Raw genomic sequence first — 21,698 nt, forward strand, 5'->3', positions numbered from 1 at the left:
ATATAATAGTAATTAACTTGTTTTTATTATTGTAAACACTATATCCGTTCAAATGACACAGAAACACTACACGCCCATACAATATGCCATTGAAAATAAAACAGCATAAAAAGTGATCATTACAGTTAAATTACATATAACATATTTAAGATATTAGGTACCATCGTAACAAGAATCTAATAATCGTTATCAAGTTCACACTGTTTATTAATTAAAAAATATATTAGACATACGCATTGTTCGGTGCGATCTACTGACACTAAAAAAATGGCAATAAATGTTTAACCCATCATGGTAGACGTTAGCGAGATAAACATACCTGGAGGTATTCAGTTAGCAAGTGAACAAAATTAGTCGGCCATCTAAATTGAAATTGTAAGGTCATTGTATGTATTTTCAGAAATGTTTTGAGTAGGGGTATTCGATATCAGATAGTTCTTCAGACATTATAACCCCTTGCAACTCGCATCGTTTGACAATATGAGATAAAATAGGAGGGGAAAACATTAGGTGAAGAAAAGTAGGGAAACAGACATTTCAGTTGTTGTTGTAATAATAGTAATCTTTAAATATCTAACCTCACTTTTAATTGCTTACATGTCGCTTACTCATTTTCCTGGTATCATCTACAACAGTTTTACAAACCCTATGAAATACTTAATTTTATACACACAAAGAAGTAAAACGAATCATCAAATATTTGATTATTTTCTCGATGATTTCACCAATATAAAATCATTTTACTCTCACTTTTAGAAATGCCTAAACAACTTTACAAAGACCCCATCCTATGTTATAACCTATGATTATAATAATACTGTAGTTGATTACACTACTGTTGGCTTGTATATTTAGAATCTTAACATTTAAAAATGAATATTTATCAGAACTTATGCCTTGAATGACAGAGCAATGAAGATGGTTAATATGGAAAAACCCATCAATATAAATACTGCGAGCTTAGGGGGCATTTACTTGAATATACATGTTACAATATTACACCCAAAACATAAATGCCTCCCACGAATAAACACCGCTAAAAAAAGCTACCGAACAATAAATGCCCTGGGGCGTTTATTCGAATAAATATGGTATACTGTATATATTTATTTTTCTTCTTTCTCCTGAAGAAAGTCGGATACTATATACGAACTGTTATTTACACATCATGTGGTACAGTATTTATCAAATTATCATAAGATTTCAAAAACACATTAACCTCAAATGCCAGGTATAAAAAAAGTGATAAGTAAACCAAATTAAAATATAAAACTGTATGGGGTGGAAATCGGTGCTTAACTATTATTATATATTTGTACATACTTAATGATTATTAAGAATCATCAACGAAGCTATAACTTAAGTCAGAGACCTAATTCACATGGTTGTATTCAGCTAATGTTTACATGCAACATAAATTGTGTCTTGTTTTAAAATTAATTTACTACATGTTATGTTACTAAGGAAACTGGGACTGGACTTGAGATATACTTTGTAAAACCTGGCAACACACACACTGCATGACTAGGCATATCAACGCTGCATGAAACCTCAACTGTCTGGAGAGTAGAGTTAAGCTCCGTCTACACTATCAAACTTATGTGACAAAAAAATTTGATGTGCCCATATATGGACATGATGATGTCATATCACTACCATATTTAAGCATATAACTACAATATTTTTTTGTCAAACTAGTTTGATAGTGTGAACAGAGCTTTAGTTCAACAGTTAATTGTTGAACAATTATGGATACAATATTAATCAATGATTTACTGTAAAAATAAAATGTGAATGGTAAAATAACACTTAAACCCTGTTTTGATCTATTAAGGGTCATGTCAAGGGTCATATCAATGAACAAATTCAGATGGATTAATCTAGGTGATGTTAAACTTAGCAGCGAGACAAATGTGCAATGCACAAAATTCACTTCCATCCATATACATCTTCTTCCAATATGCTGTAAAGTATTGTACTTGACACAAATAAGCAAATGCATTAATTTGGATAGACAAGACAAGCTTCTGTAAATAGTAAACTTGATGACAGAACTTATTATTGGTGTTGGCATTGAACCCCTGGTCCTCCGTGCCTTGGATCATCGTCATCATCCTCGTGGTAAGCGTGAGATGACCGCGACTTTCCATCGCGATAATTTGGATCCAGGTCCATCAACACAACGTCTTCAAACTCCTCCGTTTCAGGTTGCTCTGCTTCGGGCTTGTCGGGCAAAATTAACTCTAATGCCTAAGGAAAGGAAAACGTAATAAAAATGAGTAATGTGTATAAACTGTTGTACATACTGTGTTTCTGGTGACAGAGCTTTTAATTGCATAGGATCAAAGTTTTGAAATGATCTTCGATGATGTGCACATCACATTTTTTTGTCACATACAGTTTGATAGTGTAGACAAAGCTTTACATAACCTCAAATCAAACATACACACCTTAAGTTTATCTTCAGATTCAAAAGAGCTTTCTGGAAACTCTATAATAAACTTGACTATAAGATTGCCTTTCTCTAGTGGGTTTTTGTGTAAAGGCATGCCTTCATCTTCAACTAGCTTCATTGAACCAGGTTTCACAATGCTTCCTGCATGACTTTTTACAATAAGTTCACGTCCATCCAGATGTGTCAGACTAAAGCTAAATCCACACAGTGCTTCTGTTATATTAATCTTGTGGTTTATAAAAAGGTCCACTCCATCTCGTCTGAAAACATCATGTTCCTTTTCAACTACAATTATGATAATATCTCCTGGCTCTACTCCAGGCTGTAAAGAGAATTAAACATTTGTAAGAAAAATTATTTAAGAGTAAAGGAGATGTCCTTAAAGCGTGGTTCCAACTAAAGACGTAGCGCAAGTGAGTTAACCAATGACACCTTAAATATTCCATCACTTTTGATTGGTTAGATCCTTGCATTGCGCACGTCCTTGTATTGCGTCTCTAGTGAGAACTAAACATTAATAGGGGTTCTACTGCACGTTTTCAATGGAAGTTTAAACTAAATTTGACACTTTTAATGACACCATGAATTATATCCTGTACAACATTTGATCATGATAATACTGTATTTATAAACAATTATAATTGTGAACTGTGGACAATGACAGCATCACTAAAAAGCGAAATAGATGTCTTTCAAAGAAAATTCCTAAAGAGAATAATAGGTATAAGGTGGCCGGAGAAAATAAAAAATGAAGATTTGTACAAAAGAACAGGAGAAATTGAGTGGAGTAAGAACGTAAAGAAAAGAAGACTGACATGGTATGGTCACCTGCTCCGTTTAAATGAAAACACACCAGCTAAGATCGCACTCGGAGAGGCTCAGAGAAAGACCAAAAGACCAAAAGGAAGACCAAAAACTACATGGATGGCAAACATAAAAAAGGAAACAGAACTTTTCACATGCGGACCTATACACTTGCTTGCTCAAAAACGTACTGAGTGGCGAACACAAGTGAGACGCGCAATGTCTAACAACAATTAGCGTTTTAAGAGAGATATACAGTCAACTCTCGATATACTCTTTGGAAAAATATCTGGTTTTTCAAATACAATTTCACAAGAGCCAATGAATGTGTTTGAAGGAGTTTTCAAGAGTCTGGTTTTGGCTAAGTTGTTGGCTAAGAATTCTCAATGTACCTGCTGGTCCCCTTCCCCTCTGAAGTAGATTTTCTGGCCTTCTTTCATCCCCTTCTCTACGGTAACCTCCAATATTTTAGTTTCCTTGGTTGTTTTCCTGCCATCACAGTCTTTACATTTATCACTCTCTCTCATAGCTTCACCTGTAAACAAAATCATGAAATAGAAATGTAAACAAAATAATGTGGCTAAAACTCTGTCTACACTATCAAACTAGTTCGACAAAAAAAGTGTGATGCTCCCAAATATGGTAGTGATACTGTATGACATCATCATGTTCATCATGGGCACATAACATATTTATATTCACATAACGTTTGATAGTGTAGACAGAGCTTAAGGCTACTGTACAAAATACAAATATGACAACACTTATAATGATACAATACATACAACTGTAAGCCCTTTTGGACACAGGATAAAAATTATTTCAGAAGCTTCAGTAAAATAATATCAAATAATTAATTAAAATATTTGGATCTTTAAAAAAAAATGCTATAGTGTTAAGATGGTTTTTGAGGATTTAGGTTGAAATAATTGACGTACCTTCACCCCGACATTCAGTACAGACTTGTTGCTGCTGTTGAACCATTCCAGGCCCAATTTGCCTCGTAATGATACGAATTCCACGGCCATTGCATGGATTACAATGACGTTTTGTACCTTGCCTTCCCCCATAGCTAAGAATAAACATTAATTATATTTATTATATCTTTATTTAAAGAGTATTAATTAGATTTGTTAATTTACAAAATTCACATTGATCATGCAAGAATGTAGCTACAGAAATTGCAAGATGCTTCTTAGTACTGTAAGTGGTTGTAGTGTAGACAGAGCTTAAGGCTACTGTACAAATACAAGGACTGCGACAACACTTTTAATGATACATTTAATCATGGTCAGCCAAATATAGCAATCTGATTCTATATTGCTTTCAGCTTGTTTAGCTTCTACAACTGGTGCTAAGTTTAGCTTCATGGTTTAGGGATAACTCAGTTGTAATCTTAAATCAGAGAAGCAAGAAATATTAGTTACTTACCCTTTGCATTTCTTACATATAACATTCTTACTAAGTTGAAGCTTAGATGTTTTACCATTATACAAGTCTTCTAAAGAAAGTCTACAAAAAGTAAATGCTTTGTTATTGTTTCATTGTACATCCCTACTACTTTTTGTTTTTACAATACTTAAAAATCATGGTTAGCTAGTAGTTCACCTATGGAAAATATATGCAAATCATTAAAATAATAATATAAAAAAGTACATTTTTCTAGATCTAAACTTGATAACAAATGACTTACTTAAGTTGGTGCAATTTATCTTCGCCTTTTCTTTTCCTATGTCTACTATGCATTCCACCACCTCCAAAACCTCCCAATCCTCCAAACCCAAATGGACCACCCCCACCCCCAAATATATGTGAAAATATATCATCCATGTCTCCTACAAATAAAAAGAATGCATTTAATAAAATGTAATTGAATATTTTTGTAGCATGTTTGTTACGATAACACAGCTTTCACCACATACATACAGTACATCATTTGTCCTACATACATTTTTGCAGCCTCAATGAGTGTGACAAAATGTTCGCACATTCAAGTAGTTGAATTATGTAATTATTAAAATAAATGCTTCATATTCATTTTTTATGTAAGCTAAATTACCTGGTCCGCCATCTGACCCACTTTCTTTAAGTCCTTCCATACCATAGCGGTCATAAATTTCCTTCTTTCTAGGGTCTGTAAGAACTTCATAAGCGTAGCTAATATCTTTAAACTAATACAAGACAAAAACAAAATAAAAATACAAATTTTGAGGTACAGAACTAGAAATGCTAGAAAACCTATCTACCAAAACTACACATTATATCATTGGTTAATTTGACAAATTCTTCACCAGTTAAAACTATTGGAAGATTTTTTTTGAAAAATAATAAATGTCTTTATTAATATAAGTGTATGTATATGAGTTGATTTGTACCTTTTCACCATCATCAGGATTCTTGTCTGGATGGAACTGTTTAGCAAGTTTACGATATGACTGTGAAAAAAAACCAAAACAAATAATTTACAAACACTTTCGTTGTTTCTCTGGTGCAGTTTCTACGAAATGTTACTATTTTTAGACACATAAGGAATTCCCAACTTAACATTGTATAACAATATAGACCTATTCTATTATAAATTTTTTAGGGAATTGCATCAAATTATTACGACACGTTGCGTTTAATTCAAATAGAAATTTAATATTGGTGTGCTAATAATATGATATTAATTAATATCATTACTGTATTCTAGTTTGGTCTATACTGATGACTTAAATTGAAAATACAAATAAAAAAATAGCCAAAAGAAAGACAATACAACAAACAGGTATCTATAGTCTATAGATAGTAGTAGGATATTCCAGCCGCCTAGGTAGTCTACACAAACAGTAGACTTGCTTAAGTTAAGTAGCCAAACCGGCGAGCCTAGGCCGTTGTTCCCACCCACACACACAGGCCTACTCAGATTTCAGACAAAACGAATGAATAAATGTTTTTAAAAAGGCATTCAATACAGGCATATAACTATATAAATAAATATATGATAATATGAAACCCCCACATTCTTTTTTTACGCACAATGAAACGGTATTTCATAACAAATACTTGTTTTTCACCTAATTTAACACAGCCAAGAAAGTACGGTCAACCCAAGAAAGCAAGATAAGGCATCCACACTCAGCCTCGTCGGTGTTCGCACGCCGAACCATGTCCATGACACAAAAGAATTACACACAGATAGAAGGGCCTACATTTTACCCAACGTAATTACGAACCTTTTTTATTTCAGTTTCTGAAGCGTTTTTTGTTACACCTAATAAATCGTAAAGAGCAGAATCTCCTCCCATTTCTCTACTTCTGCCGTGTGAATGAGGAAAACCACCACCAAAACTACTAAAATACGCCATGTTTCCCGATTCGTTCTTTCCAGAATAAAAAACCACCAACCCAAAGACTGTAATAGTGATGCTAGGCGGCGCTATACAATCTTTGATTTCAACAACCAACAAAAAAAAACACAAACTCTTGTGAGCTGTTGTTACGACACCCCTTCAACACAATTGACTAGTCCATTTTGTAAAAGCTGTGCCTCACACCAAAGAATATAATATCACAAGAATGAGTATTCCGCGATTTTTGCATGAGAAATTTGTAACAGAGAGCTCCAGTGAGTGATGCCCGCCCTCATAAGGGCGGATGTATACATTACTAAATAAGACTTGATTTAATAGACATGATACATGTCACATTAAATAGAATTATGAAGATAGTTTTTGCAATTGTAAACTATTTTATAATACATATTTATTAACAAACTAGTGTTTATTCACTTTTACAGACAATTATTTACTAACATGCTAAGTTAGTTCACAAAAAAGGCCTAACACAGCAACACCAAAAATCAACGAATATTACTCAGCACGGCCTATTCTTTACCATTGCCGTGTACTACTGTACGCCCGGTAAATTAAGTATTGTTTTTATGATATAAATTAGTATAAAACACATGTTATTAATAGGAGAAAATGTTAAATGTCATTAACATTTATTTGTTTTACCAGAAACAAGTTAAATATAGGAATATTATTAAACTATCCTTCGTGAAAACGCGTAAACAGCAACACGCCCGGTCACGCTATCGTAGCGCCCGGTTGATAAAGCAAACTGTTTATACGGCAGTTTTTACTAAATAAATTGCATAAAACGAACAATTAAATATCCAAATAGTATTTAACATGATGTTGGCATGTAGTTGATACAATTTTTTATCATGAAAATACTACCGGTGGTCCAGCCTTTGATTAGTGAAACCGTCACAAAAAGTTGTATACGTCCCAGATACATTCACACTTATGGCGGCGCCCTACCACATGGACAATATTACTGTTACAGTGAAAATCGCGGATTACTCATTCTTGTGATATATATTCTTTGCTCACACACAGCATGCAGCAGCCAGAATGTAGCAACAAAGTGTCGTGCAATTGCACCTGAAAGCCTTTAAATTGTGTTGTTTTAACAAAAATTCAGTTTAATATTCAGGTTGTTTTGCATATTATTTTAGTGGTACGTGAGCTAGCTTAGCAGCTGAGTAGGTCTATAATTAGGAAATACAGTAAATAAAATTGCCATGCTTGGTTTTGGTTCATTAGTTTGTGTATGATGATTGATGATTGGTTGGTGGTGTGTTGTTTTGTACGCCGGGTATAGAACGCTCAAATTCATGAAAGGCCACCAAGGACAAATTCTGTTCAAATAAATATGTTATTCTATTATTAAACCAGAGAAGAGTGAAATAAAGGAATAATAAGTAAAAATTTGAATGAGGAACAGAAGATTAAACAAAATAGTATCTATTTTGTTTAATAAATAATGTTTATTAAATAATATACACAGGTATTTTAAATGGATATCTTAAAAGGATATGAAAGTAGTGACGATTGTAATAATGAAGAAACGAGTGATGATGGGAATGCCTTGAACACAAGTGTCAGTGTCGCTGAACGATGTGCGAAGGAAGTTGCCAAGGAACAACAAGTTGATTTCTTTTCACTTTCTTCAAGTGATTTCAATTTTCAAAACAATTCAAGTTCACTTCAAAGTCCAGAAAATAATTATGCATTTGAGTTAAGCAGAAACACAGAACCATCTTCTTCACAAACATACAAAATAGAACCTTTTGAGCATCGTGCACCACAAATACAAGATACTGCTGCTGTAGTTGATACTCAACAATATTTTATATCTCATAATAAACACAGAATAAAATCTAAAAGACATAGCGAGTGGAAGAGACAAAATGCAAGGCCATACATGCAGCTGCCAAAACAACAAGATCTTCAGCCGTATGTGTCAAATAAACAAAAACAAACGTTTGTTTTGGACCATAAACATATTGCTAAGAAACCGATTGGTTCAGATATATTTTCAACACCGACTCTTATCGCTGCAAACAGTGACAAACAATACTCAAAATTACCAAAATGTATATACATGATGTTAAATGAAGCACATGCGAAGTCAGTAACACACGTCAGGTGGAATATCCCAATGTACAGTCATCTACTCCTCACTAGCTCATTTGATAACAGTGTAAAGATTTGGGATTTTGTGGATTTTAACACATGCATTTCAACAATTGAATCGCATACAAATGGAGTGAAGGACGCCAAGTGGAGCATGTGTGGACGTCAGATTCTTAGTGGTGGTTTTGACAAATCTGTTAAAGTACACGATTTACAAACAGGTAATGGTACATAATTCAATTATACAAAACTGAATAATAAAATATATATATAATATTGTACCTGTATTGTTAGACTTGCACTGATGAAGGGCTAGTGTTCCCCGAAAGCTCCGCTACTTTTTCTGGCTGTTTTACTTTATCAAGAAGAATTTCTGTTGTTATTTTATGATGATGATGGACAAATAAAGCATTTCAGTATTTAGTATTTTATTTTTTTATCTCTATTGAGATCCAGCCACTGATTGTGTCATTTTATTCAATAATTTGCCTTTGAATTTATACCTCTATTGTTAGTTTTATCTTATAGGGTATTTATTTATACTGATACTTGTCTCTAAGCACCAGAGCACTATTCCAGAACTTTTTGTTTTAAATTTTGAAGGTAAATGTTTAGAAAGTTTCCAGACATCATCCAGCATCACATGTCTTCAGTACCATCCCACTGAACCAACACTATTCTTGGCAGGAACTTATGGTTCTACAATTTACTGCTTTGACACCACCAGCGGAAAGGTAAAGATTGGCAGAAGTTGGTGGAAACACCTATTAGTCTTCCCACCAGCCTAATTTCAACTTTAAGCTCTGTCTACACTATCAAATTTTATGATAATATCATAGCACTACCCTATTTAGGCACATCACACTTTTTTGTCTAACTGGTTTGATAGTGTAGACAGAGCTTTACACACCCAATAAACTTCTGGGTAGTTTTGTTTTCCCATCCAACCAGTTCACGTTTTTGAAACCCACCCCTTTTCCTCTTTACAGTAGGTGCATTCCTGATATCTACAGTATAATGAATGAGGTGCCATTTTATTCCTGTCCTTTCTCTTATCATAGGTGGTCAATGAATACAAAGGGAACTTTGGAGAGATACTGGACACTGCGTTTCTTTCTAATGGTTCAGAATTTGCTTCATCTAGTAGTATTGTTGGAAGAGACACTGCAAATCGTACTTTGATGGTCTGGGATTTCAGGGCTGCTGCAGTTGTTTCAAATCAGTTATATCATGTAAGACGTTTTCCATGTAGATTTAATTAAATATTTTATAAAAAAGGGCATATATCAGGGTGGTGTGCATGCTTTTAACAGTTTTCAAAAACATGGGACCACAAGACAGGCTCGATGAAGAGCATACTTTAGGAGCAAATAGTAAAATATAGTGAAACCTTGCTTGTAACATGGTAACAGAAATTCGTGTTTCATCTGCCTTTAACTTTGTACAGTACAGTATATATTTATTACTTTATAATCTGGAAATGTATGTTATTGTACAGCTTTAATAATCATTTTCCTTTTGTTTCAGGAGAAGTACACATGTCCTAGTTTGAAAGTCCATCCTACGGAGAATGTGTTTCTGGCACAATCCAATGCTAACTACATTGCAATATTTTCAAGTAAAAGACCATACAAGCTTAACAAATTCAAGAGATATGAAAGTCACAAGGTACAGTGAGTATGTATGTAAGGTTGAATGCTTATAGGCCTAGCTGCATGGTAAACACATTATCATAGCCCAGTGGCGGATCCAGGATTTTGAAATAGGGGCCTCAAAGTAGTGAAATGAAGTCCTGAATTTAATGTCCTATCCTTTGCATTACAATTTGTGAAATTTAGAGGGGTCCTGGGCTGACTGACCCCCCCTTGAATCCACCCTGGACAGCCTTGGGTCCTGGGCTGACTGACCCCCCTTGAATCCACCCTGGACAGCCTTGGGTCCTGGGCTGACTGACCCCCCTTGAATCCACCCTGGACAGCCTTGGGTCCTGGGCTGACTGACCCCCCTTGAATCTACCCTGGACAGCCTTGGGTCCTGGGCTGACTGACCCCCCTTGAATCCACCCTGGACAGCCTTGGGTCCTGGGCTGACTGACCCCCTTGAATCCACCCTGGACAGCCTTGGGTCCTGGGCTGACTGACCCCCCTTGAATCCACCCTGGACAGCCTTGGGTCCTGGGCTGACTGACCCCCCTTGAATCCACCCTGGACAGCCTTGGGTCCTGGGCTGACTGACCCCCCTTGAATCCACCCTGGACAGCCTTGGGTCCTGGGCTGACTGACCCCCCTTGAATCCACCCTGGACAGCCTTGGGTCCTGGGCTGACTGACCCCTCTTGAATCCACCCTGGACAGCCTTGGGTCCTGGGCTGACTGAGTCCCCTTGAATCCACCCTGGACAGCCTTGGGTCCTGGGCTGACTGAACCCCCTTGAATCCACCATGGACAGCCTTGGGTCCTGGGCTGACTGACCCCCCTTGAATCCACCCTGGACAGCCTTAACTATAGGATTTCTGTGTTGTGGAGTGGGTGTATCAATTTAAAGTGGTTGTTTTATGTATAGCGTTTGGTCTTACACAATGTAATAGGTCCCACTGTATATACACTACAGCTTTGATTCAGAAGAAAATGAGTGTACAAGAATCACAAAATGTTTTTGTTTATTTTTCATTTTTCATAGATAGAAGGCTATCCAATTGGATTTGATTATTCAGCTGATGGCAACGCAATAGCAAGTGGTAGCAGTGATGGCTGTGTATATTTCTACAATTACAAAACCTCAAAACTTATAAAGAAAATGTTATGTTATAAAGATGATGTATGTATTGATGTGGCTTATCACCCTGTCTTACCAGGAGTAGTGGCTACATGCTCATGGGCTGGTAAATTAAGTGTCTGGCAATAAATAAGTACAGACTTAAGCATCAACTTAAATGAAGAGATTTATTGGGACTGTAATAGAGACAGTTGCAATAAATAAGTACAGATTTACAACAAGCATGAACTTAAATGAAGAGATTTATTTGGACTGTAACAGTAACGGGGTTTACTCTTGAATAAGAGCAATGCTAGAAAGAAGTTTCATATGTGAACATTATATTAAACAACATTAACTACAAATACAGCCCCTCTGGTGTTCCTTCAGTCTTTCTGTATAACACATTTTCTTTAGACTTTTTAAAATCTTCATTGTTAACACGCATTCTTCTTTCTCTCAATGCCATTAACCCTGCTTCTGTACAAATTGCCTACAAAACAAGAAAATATGATGTTAATACTCTAATAAACTTTATTAGTGACCATTTTTATAAATTCTACCAGCCTGTATTGTTTAATTGTCTTAATCTTTAGCCGCCGCCGCCTTATGACAGAATACAGTTATACTTAATTCTTCATTTTCTAACCATGCTGGTATGGTTTTGATCTTGAAGCGTTTCAAAGTCAAATTCTTTATTTATGCAACATACGTCAATAAAACACGAAATTGTTACAGTAGTTACCTTAATGTCTGCACCAGATAAGTCGTCTTTTGCCATGATATATTCATCTAAGTTCACATCGTCTGAGAGTGTCATTCTGCTTGTGTGGATGTTAAATATTCGTCTTTTTGTTTTCTCATCTGGCAATGGAAATTCTATTTTCCTGTCAATTCGCCCTGTAATAAGGATAAAAATAAACAAATGTTAATTAAATAATAATTGCATTATGGTCATTGGTAAAGGTTTATAAAATAACCAAGCACACCATATCAATGTACAGTGCGTAAAACACTGCATGAATGTCCATAACAAAAGTATTATTACCTGGTCTAATAAGAGCTGGATCTAGAGTCTCAATCCTATTGGTTGCCATAATCACCTTGACATCACCTTTAGAGTCAAATCCATCTAGTTGGTTAAGAAGTTCTAGCATAGTTCGCTGAATTTCACGTTCTCCCCCTGAATTTGATTCATATCTACAACAAATAATAAATTCAAAATTACAAGATTTAACTATTTATAAAGCTGTCTACAGAGCTTAAGACTATATTTCTTCAAACTAAGGTATGCTATAACAAAGAGGTTGGTTTTGTGTTCCAATTCATCAAATATTATTCCTCCCATGGCACATTAAATTTAAAAAGAATGATACCAAATCTCAACTAACCTTTTTGTTCCGATAGCATCGATCTCATCTATAAAAACAATGGATGGCGCATGTTCTTCTGCAACTCTAAATAATTCACGGACAAGTTTTGGACCATCTCCCTTTGAAACAAAACAGTGCAAATTATAGTAGAGTAATAATAGCTGCAAAGTTGCATGATGTACCATGAAGATGAAATGTTGCTAGTACCACGATTGAAACAACCAAATATATTGTATTGTATTTATACTGGATTAAAGTACTTACTAAATATTTTTGTATAAGTTCAGATCCAACAACTCTGAGAAACGTTGCTGACGTTTGATTGGCCACAGCTTTAGCCAATAGTGTTTTACCGGTTCCTGGTGCTCCAAACAATATGACACCTTTAGGAGGTTTGATACCCATCTCCTCATAATACTCTGGATGTGTTAACGGTAATTCAACAGACTCTTTTATTTCTGTAATTTGTGAATCTAATCCTCCGACATCAGCGTACGATTCTTGAGGTGCTTTTTCCAGTTTCATAACAGAAACCATTGGGTCTGTATCGTCACTAAGCACACCAACAACAGCATGTACCTAAGTATGGAATAAGTATTACAATTAGGCTGGAGATTGTCAGGTAACACAACAAAACTCCATTGTTTACACACACTTTCCAGACATTGACAAAAAGTACAAAGTAGAAATTTCCTACGACATTTTCAACAGTGAAAGAGGCATTTCATGTCAATTAAAACAAATTCCCGAAGAGAATATGGCAGTACAATACTGAATTGCATCCAATAACATCTATAGCAAATACACACACAGTACAACTATGAAAATATGTATAGATACCTTGTGATTAAGGAGAACAGTGCATCCTGGTTCAAGTGAATCTTTATCAACAAATGACAAGATACTGACATAATGCTCAGATCCAACAGAAGTGGAAACAATAGCATGGTTGTCATCGATGATTTCTTCCAAATTACCTACAGACATTGGAGTCCCTCTCAGGTCATCAACCTTTGACCTTTCTTCCTGCAATGAAAAGTTTTCATTTTTAACCACCATATATTCAAAATAAATTGGCATATATTCAAAATGCTAAAAATTAAACAAAGACATAACTATTACTGCCAAAGCAACTGGCATTGGAATATTGATTTAATCTTGGACCACCTCTACTTTTTGCAGGTGTTACATACCAGTGTCCCGTACTGCATTATTGTTCCTCCAGGCCCAAAGCTTATGGGGACCCCTGGGTTTAGGCAGTGAGCACTCATAGCCGTTACGCCACTGCATCTAGGTTAATAGTAGGAACATACCTCATCCTTCTCTTCTTGTGGTTTGAGTCGTTCTTGATTACGGATAAACTCCTCTTCCATGAGAAGGTAATCTTTAATTCTTTCCATCTTGAGAAGTCGTAGTCTACATCTTGTATGTGGAGTTACTTAGGGGAGAAGAAATGCAGTTATTATTTTCAATAATATGGTATAATGAATCTAGCAGTTACCAGTTAACTGTATTATTAAATACTGTAGTAACTTTAATTTAAATCATCATTATTCATACAAATAAATAATTGCAAAAAATATTCCCTAATGATATGTTACCTTGTGGCAATTTATTTGCTGCATCAGGCCCTTTCACTTTTCTCTTTTTTCCAACTCGCGTGGGAACTGGTGGTTCATACTTCTTCTTTTTATCCTATAGGCAATTACAAATTAAAAATTACTTTAAAAATGGATACGATTAAATATAGTTTATTACATAATTAATCATTTTAATATTGCATTGGAGACTCCATCGTAGGTCCAACCTTTGACCTGTTTTTATCTACTGTACCTTGTCATCCTTTTTGTCCCCACCTTGTCCTTGTCCGCCGCTGTTTGGAAGACCAGATTGATTCTGGCCCTGAAATATTAAAAAATAAAATCAATACAATACTTTATATAAAATTTATAATTAATACGGTGTAGTATCGACCCCAGGGGGTGGGCAATAAATGAATGGCCTGAACCTACCAACCGTCTGCGGGCGCCCGGATCCAGTACAAGTGACGTAGACGTCTGGGCGCCGACATGCGCCAACGGTTGGGGCAGACCAGAAATCGGGGCAGTTAGCCACGGAGTTTGCCGTGGTTAAGAAGGATACGGCTATTGGCAGTATTATATCGAGTATATCTATTGGATTAACATATTACATTGGATTTGCCCCAAGCGGGAAGGAGTTCCCAGATAGGTAAGTAGATCTGGTCACTCTTATAGACGGGGTGAATACAATATTGGCGCTGCGAGCAAAAAGGGATAATTATTCCTGTATTTTTGCTTGTTTTCCTGAGGAATTTGTGTGTGCGATAGAAGACACACTTGTTCCGCATATTATGCAAATTACGGTAGTTTCCAAGGTTGGTAGGAAAAGCATTTGCCGCGTTATTACGGTACGGTGTGTTGCGGTAAGTATTAATTAATTGGATACAGACATTGGTGTGTCCATTAGGATTTTTATTAATTAATTGATTGTTAATTAATATTTATTCCGCTTTTGGAAATCACGAATCGATCTCCAGCGGCGGGTTTCAAACCTTCCAGTTTTGGTATTGTGGTTAATAGTAGTATCTGGATTATCATGCCTATAGACGGTAATCGCATTCGGGTGAATTTTTGTACACTCGAACAATTATGCGATATTCCGGGGATAGGAGTGGTTCGGGCGGACGAGATTCTGTCCCTTAGGACCAGATTGGGTAATATTTCGTCTGTAATAGATTTAAGTTCTATTAAGGGTCTGAGTAAGAAGCCAGAATTTGATTTTGCACCTAACCCTAGGTTGTCACCCGAGGACTTTAGTCGAATGTTGGGTTCTGTGTCTTCATTGGTAGATGATCGGAATGATTTTGGTGTTCATTCCGCAGCCCAGCATTTAGGATCTGAGGGTGGGGCTGATAGGGGAGGCTCTGGGGAAAAGGGAGTAGTTTTTGATAGGGCTCACCTTGGATTAGGTGATATATCTTCGATGGTCCGGCGGCAGGGGTCGGCATCGTCTGGGTCTGCTGGGGTTAGTAAGGGCGCCTATACAATTAAAAGTGCTCTAAAGCAGGAGGTGAGTCCCGGGGATGGCGATACTCGTTCCCGAAAAACTGAGCAAAAGCTTAAGTTTATGTCCTTTAGGGAATTCTCTCTTTCTCCAGAGAACCAGGAAGGGGGTTACTCTAGTGGGGAGGAGGCTCACGTGGGTTCCGCAGAAGAGTACGCAGCGACTCTCCAGTACAAGGCTGGGGAGGTATCCGCATGTAGAGGGGGGAAGGAGTTTAGCGGGAATAAAGGATATGGGACTCCGGTGTCGAAAGGGGGATATCCGGCTCCACGGAGTGATTCTCAAAGGGACGAGGTTGGTACAGGCCGACAATGGCCAAATATGAGGGAGGGTAACTCATGGGGGGGAGATAGATCAGGGAACGGGTTCCATGGGGATGGTACTTGGGACCGTCCTGAATATCGTCCACGGGTTGAGAGACCAGTACCCTCGCACATGCCTACTCGCCAGGAAGCGGATTGGACTTCGGACCGATTCGGGAGGTGGGATGGATACCAGGGGTCCGAGTCTCCGTATGGATGGCCATCTGGTCGTCAACGGGAGGGGCCAGGTCGTCAGGACTGGGACTATTCATGGGTCGTTCCACAACCCTGGGGTAGATACGAAGAGGGGCCAGTATTATACCAGGACCGAAGGGATAGAGGTCCAAGGGCTGGAATTAGGGGTAGTAGGTCAGGCGGTAGGCCAAGATGGGAACCTTTCCGTTCTAAGGACGTCCCGAGGAGCCTGGTATATAGAGGGAAGGATAACTGGGCTTTCTTTAAACGTAGATTTAGGGCCTTTTCGGAAGAGCATCATCTTTCGCCCTGGGAGATGAAGGAGGCTTTGTGTTGGTGCGTGGAGGGGGCTGCGGCGGACCTCTACACCAATTTAGTGACAATGGATGGGGACATTTCCTTTTGGGATATGATTCATGCCTTTGACCAACGGTTTACGGAGGATGAGCTTCCTGAGGTCCTTCAGGCCAAATTAGAGACTGCATCCCAACAGGGAACAGAGTCAGTAGGGGAATGGGCCGATCGGGTATTAACCCTAACTAGGAAAGCATTCAAGCCGCTTTCCAATGAATGGATACAGAGACATTCAGCTATGAAGTTCTGTATCGGGTGCCGTAACACGGGGGTGGGAAAATTGGTACTTTTTGAAAATTGCGCGACTATGTCCGAGGCGCTTAGAAAGTATGATAAATTTAACAGCCTCCAATCTCTTTATGAAACTAAGTGGGGAAAAGAAATGACGTCGCTACCACCCCAGGCAAGGTCTCCATCGGTCTCGACTAGGCCGACGACACAATCACGTCCGCTTTGCTCCATGCCCGTCCAACTGGAGGAGGATAACGATAGTGAGGTGGAGGGGGATCCCGTAGTGCGGTTAGTTGAGCGTAGGCCAGGGGTGGAAAATAGGGGATTTTACCGACCACCACCTAGAGGTGGGGCCGAGGCCCAGCCGGGTGGGTTAGGTAAAAGGGTTATGGCGATAGAGGCGGATTTGGCCCAGGTTAAAGGGTTGTTAAAAAGGGTCTTGGAAATAGTAGAGGGTGGGGATCGTTTGGGTGGGGGCTCGGGGCCGTCACCTCCTCCCCAATCCACTACTACTAACTGGGACCGCTGTTTTGAATGTAATGAGGTGGGTCATTTCAAAAGGGAATGCCCGAAATTAGCGCGTCAAGCCAGGCAGGTAGGGGAACAAGAAGATCCTTTAAACGAGTAGGGGTCGGGGGTCGGGGCCTGACCACCGACTGCCAGCGTTTTGAAGGCTCGTGCGCTAAGCGGGGAGAGGTACATGGGTACCCGGGTGGGGATCCTCTGGAGGTGTCCGTGGACATGGTTAGTCTAAAGGAAAGGGGACCATGCATAGTGGTAAATAGGGTAGAGTCGGCGAAGGCATTGCATGCCACAGTGTTTGTCAATGGGGTTCACACAGTAGCTGTAGTAGATACCGCTGCTGATTACACAATTCTCTCAGACCGGGTATTTGCCAAGCTGGATCCCGCCCCACCAAAAATTGCAGAACTTTCCTTTAAATTAGCAGGGAGGGGGACTTCTATGCCGGGGTACCGGGTAGGCCCAGTCACTTTCGCATTAGGTTCCGAAGAGTACACTGAATATATGTACGTGGCGCCTATAAATGACGATATGTTGCTGGGAGGGGATATTTTGATACCCAATCGAGCTCTAATCGATTGTGGGAAATTATTACTGTCTGTGGGAACAAGTACCCTTTCGCTTCGCAAAGAGGCGGGGGAGGTTAGCCCTAGGGTTGCTCGGGTGATGGTCGGCAAGCGCAGGGTGCTTCCTCCGTTTTCGGCGGGATATCTACTGTGCCGGTTGGACGTAACAGGGGAGCATCTCCCCGATTATTTCATTGAACCCGATAATCAGGGGAAAGTTTTAATTCCATCTACCATTCATCGGGGTGGGACTGTTCCCAAAGTTTGCGTGGCGAATCTTACGGACAGATATGTAACACTGAAACAGGGAGAGGTTGTGGGGAATGCCACTGAGTGGGAGGGTAATCACGCGCCTTCTCAGGGGGCATCGGTGTCCACCGTAGGGGTTGACAGTGCAGAGAAATCCTCCACGGAACAGGGTGGGGTACCACGACACCTGGAAGGGATGTTAGCGGATGTAAGGAAAACCTTGTCCGGTTTCGAGTTCGATAGGGCGAAACAACTGCTCATTGAGTTTCAAGATGTCTTTGCGGCTCATCAATTTGATATAGGGACCCTGAAGGGTATTGAGCATACTATCGATACGGGGATGCGCCGCCAATTCGACAACGACTCCGACCAACTCCCATGCACTTCGCCGAGGAGGAGGAAAAGGAGATAAATAAAATGTTACAAGCAGGGGTGGTTCAGCCTTCAGTGTCCGAGTGGGCCTCTCCACCGGTGTTGGTACGCAAACGGGACGGCTCAGTGCGGTTCTGTATCGACTACCGGGCTCTAAATAATGTTACAATTAAGGACGCTTATCCTCTACCCTTGGTACGGGATTGTCTCGACGCTTTGTCGGGCAACACGTGGTTTACCAAATTGGATGCCATATGGGGGTACTGGCAAATTAGTATGGGGGAAGAGGACAGGAGAAAAACGGCATTCATTACCAAGTACGGGCTATTTGAATTTGTTAAAATGCCGTTCGGGCTATCAAATTGCCCAGCCACGTTTTCACGGGCTATGGGTTTAGTACTGAGGGGGCTAGCTTGGGACACCGTTCTTGCCTTTTTGGACGACATTGTAGTCATGGGACGGAATTTTGATGACCATTTGGGCAATGTCCGACATGTTTTAGAACGTTTCCGTGCAAGCAGCCTTAAGCTCAAGCCGAAAAAATGTATCTTTTTCCAACGGGAGGTGGAATTCCTAGGCCGGGTGGTTGGTGGGGATGCCTTATCGATTTCGGCTACAGATGTTACTGTAGTCCAGGATTGGCCCGCACCTACCTCGGTACAGGAGTTGCAACAGTTCCTGGGACTGGCTAATTACCACCGGGAATTCATTGACCATTTCGCCGATAAGGCTGGCCCGTTGTACGAATTACTGGGTAAAGGGGTGCCATTTGCATGGGGGCTCGAACAGCAAGCTGCTTTTGCTGGTTTAAAGTTGGCTCTCATTACACCCCCTGTTCCCACTCTTCCTAATACCAGGGACGAATTCATTTTAGATGTGGATGCGTCAGACCTGGCGTTGGGGGGAGAACTACTACAAGTACAAGGGGAAAAGGAGAAGGTAATTGCGTATGCTAGCACCCGTCTTACGGCGGAGCAGCGCAATTACTGTACGACCCGCAAAGAATTATTGGCGGTGGTGTATTTGACGCGTCATTTTCGCCACTATCTCTTGGGTAGACCTTTCCGGGTTAGAACAGACCATAGCAGCCTGGTCTGGTTACTGTCGTTTAAAAACCCCCAAGGGCAATTAGCTAGGTGGATAGAGGAACTCAGCCTCTATAATCTTGTCCTGGAACATCGTAAGGGGGTACATGGGAATGCAGATGCGTTATCCCGTCAGGCCAGACCGGTTGACCACTTTGAGCAGGGGGTTGATCCCGGGGATTTGCCTTGCGGGGGATGCTCTTATTGCGTCAGGGCACATAGCCGGTGGGTCCGTTTCCGGGAGGACGTGGATGACGTAGTCCCGATTTCACAAATCCGGCAAATAGGACCGGGGACCCTAATGAGGAGGGGTTGGTGGACCCAGGTGGGACTACGATCGAGGTCGTACGGGGGTCTTCGTTCTGTGCCAGCAATTTGGCTCAGAACGGTGTGGTTGGGGATACTCCCGTGGCTTGAGCAATTTCAAGCTAAGATCCCGATTTAGTGGCTATCAGGGGATGGCTGGAACCGGGGAAACCGCCAGACGGGGAATTATTTAACTCCAGTCCGGCGACAAACACCTGTGGCTGAATCGGGATTGGTTACGTATCGGGGAGAACGGGTTCCGTTTCATAGGGAGGGTATGTGTCAATATTTCGCAGCTCGTGCGCTCAATATTGACCGATACACCTTAACAAGTGCACCGATTGTTTTTAGTTATACTTGCACCAGGCGCACGGCCGGGTGCCATGTTTATTATGTCACAAGAAGCTAGCGAATCCTGTGAGCCCAGTCTCATGGGCCGGGTAGCAACGCTAGCCGGGTTACCCCCGGTCGACTACCTCCTTTTCAAAACCGGGGGGAGTGTAGTATCGACCCCAGGGGGTGGGCAATAAATGAATGGCCTGAACCTACCAACCGTCTGCGGGCGCCCGGATCCAGTACAAGTGACGTAGACGTCTGGGCGCCGACATGCGCCAACGGTTGGGGCAGACCAGAAATCGGGGCAGTTAGCCACGGAGTTTGCCGTGGTTAAGAAGGATACGGCTATTGGCAGTATTATATCGAGTATATCTATTGGATTAACATATTACATTGGATTTGCCCCAAGCGGGAAGGAGTTCCCAGATAGGTAAGTAGATCTGGTCACTCTTATAACGGGAATAACAAACAATGATGCACCATATTTTAATATTATATAGGCCTAGGCTTATTTATACTGTATAGGCCTAGGCCTATATCAATAATTTTAAATAAATTATTAATAATAGGCCTAGCCTAGGTAGCCTACCTACGTGTAGGCTAGGCCTAATAACTATTTAACAATAAATTATTATTAAATATTAAATACTTGAATAAAATAGAAATAATTTAATTATATATATAGGCCTATAACTTATTCAAGTTCCATGGTTTATAATTCTACAACCAATAAATAATATCTGCTTTGAATTTTATTGTATTATTACTAAATAATAGGGCTAGGCCTAGGCCTAGGAGATAGGCGCAGTCCCTTAAATTAGGATGGAGACTGGGCTTACTACACAATAGAGAGCCCTCTCGAAATATAAAAAAGTTCAATCGACAATGAGGTTTTCGCTTTGTCACGGCGTTAGCTATCACACTTAAGATAGATTTATTATTTCCACAACAAAATTTCGACCAAACAAGTTGAATCTATTACTTCTTGCTTCTATATTTGTTCAGCCACCATTGAGGAAATTGTTTGAAAACACCTAAAAATATGCATTTTTAAAGAAATTGAACTGTGTATACTCACCATCTTTTACAGTTCTTGTGTGTGCTGTTTGTTTGTTCGTTGGTTTTGACTACCAACAGAGGGCGCGACTATATTTTATGCCAACCTTAAAATACGGTGATACTCTAAAAAAATAAATTAATTCTCCCCTTTGAATACAATAAAACGAAAACATTGTACGGTATTTAG

At 39.5% G+C, this 21,698-nt stretch overlaps 4 protein-coding genes across 5 annotated transcripts; 2 read left to right on the forward strand and 2 right to left on the reverse strand.

Annotated features, from left to right (window-relative positions):
• Positions 1-3: 3 nt before the first annotated feature.
• LOC140056729 (dnaJ homolog subfamily A member 2-like) lies at positions 4-6,686 on the reverse strand. Its single transcript, XM_072102199.1, has 9 exons — positions 6,475-6,686; positions 5,635-5,694; positions 5,319-5,430; positions 4,953-5,094; positions 4,691-4,771; positions 4,198-4,331; positions 3,652-3,794; positions 2,451-2,777; positions 4-2,250 (listed from the first exon to the last, which is right to left on the reverse strand). Exons 1-9 carry the CDS (start codon positions 6,604-6,606, stop codon positions 2,059-2,061), a joined length of 1,323 nt encoding a protein of 440 aa, XP_071958300.1. The 5' UTR covers positions 6,607-6,686; the 3' UTR covers positions 4-2,058.
• A 932-nt stretch (positions 6,687-7,618) lies between these two features.
• On the forward strand, positions 7,619-11,627 carry LOC140056270 (WD repeat-containing protein 25-like). 2 transcript variants are annotated; one of them, XM_072101583.1, is made up of 6 exons: positions 7,619-7,765; positions 8,096-8,945; positions 9,328-9,458; positions 9,786-9,956; positions 10,252-10,392; positions 11,403-11,627. In XM_072101583.1, exons 2-6 carry the CDS (start codon positions 8,105-8,107, stop codon positions 11,625-11,627), a joined length of 1,509 nt encoding a protein of 502 aa, XP_071957684.1. In that variant the 5' UTR covers positions 7,619-7,765; positions 8,096-8,104. The 2 variants fall into 2 exon arrangements, with proteins under 2 accessions (XP_071957684.1, XP_071957685.1); XM_072101584.1 differs by having other exon boundaries at positions 11,407-11,513.
• Positions 11,628-11,722: 95 nt separating this feature from the next.
• On the reverse strand, positions 11,723-21,585 carry LOC140056271 (26S proteasome regulatory subunit 4). Its single transcript, XM_072101586.1, has 10 exons — positions 21,531-21,585; positions 14,684-14,752; positions 14,452-14,545; positions 14,164-14,288; positions 13,691-13,876; positions 13,115-13,429; positions 12,869-12,969; positions 12,526-12,677; positions 12,223-12,377; positions 11,723-11,970 (listed from the first exon to the last, which is right to left on the reverse strand). The coding sequence occupies exons 1-10, from the start codon at positions 21,531-21,533 to the stop codon at positions 11,836-11,838; spliced, it is 1,335 nt and encodes a 444-aa protein (XP_071957687.1). The 5' UTR covers positions 21,534-21,585; the 3' UTR covers positions 11,723-11,835.
• Positions 15,467-17,644, forward strand: LOC140057015 (uncharacterized). The gene has a single exon (XM_072102548.1). The coding sequence runs from the start codon at positions 15,467-15,469 to the stop codon at positions 17,642-17,644; it is 2,178 nt and encodes a 725-aa protein (XP_071958649.1).
• Positions 21,586-21,698: the final 113 nt, after the last annotated feature.

Source organism: Antedon mediterranea, chromosome 8 (assembly GCF_964355755.1).
Source record: "Antedon mediterranea chromosome 8, ecAntMedi1.1, whole genome shotgun sequence".
In the NCBI taxonomy this organism is placed as follows: Eukaryota; Metazoa; Echinodermata; class Crinoidea; order Comatulida; family Antedonidae; genus Antedon; species Antedon mediterranea.

What these genes read in the sequence shown, in the direction of transcription:
- LOC140057015 (XM_072102548.1), top strand. Translation starts at nt 15,467, where the DNA reads ATGCCTATAGACGGTAATCGCATTCGGGTGAATTTTTGTACACTCGAA.
- LOC140056271 (XM_072101586.1), bottom strand. An exon ending in GGGACAAAAAGGATGACAAG is followed by an intron (nt 14,546 to 14,683) that starts GTACAGTAGATA and finishes AATTGCCTATAG; the next exon opens with GATAAAAAGAAGAAGTATGA. An exon ending in AACTTATACAAAAATATTTA is followed by an intron (nt 12,970 to 13,114) that starts GTAAGTACTTTA and finishes TTTGTTTCAAAG; the next exon opens with GGAGATGGTCCAAAACTTGT.
- LOC140056729 (XM_072102199.1), bottom strand. Translation starts at nt 6,606, where the DNA reads ATGGCGTATTTTAGTAGTTTTGGTGGTGGTTTTCCTCATTCACACGGC. An exon ending in ATCCTGATGATGGTGAAAAG is followed by an intron (nt 5,431 to 5,634) that starts GTACAAATCAAC and finishes GTCTTGTATTAG; the next exon opens with TTTAAAGATATTAGCTACGC. An exon ending in AATCTGAAGATAAACTTAAG is followed by an intron (nt 2,251 to 2,450) that starts GTGTGTATGTTT and finishes TCCTTTCCTTAG; the next exon opens with GCATTAGAGTTAATTTTGCC.
- LOC140056270 (XM_072101583.1), top strand. Translation starts at nt 8,105, where the DNA reads ATGGATATCTTAAAAGGATATGAAAGTAGTGACGATTGTAATAATGAA. An exon ending in AGTACACGATTTACAAACAG is followed by an intron (nt 8,946 to 9,327) that starts GTAATGGTACAT and finishes TAAATTTTGAAG; the next exon opens with GTAAATGTTTAGAAAGTTTC. An exon ending in AGAGATATGAAAGTCACAAG is followed by an intron (nt 10,393 to 11,402) that starts GTACAGTGAGTA and finishes CATTTTTCATAG; the next exon opens with ATAGAAGGCTATCCAATTGG.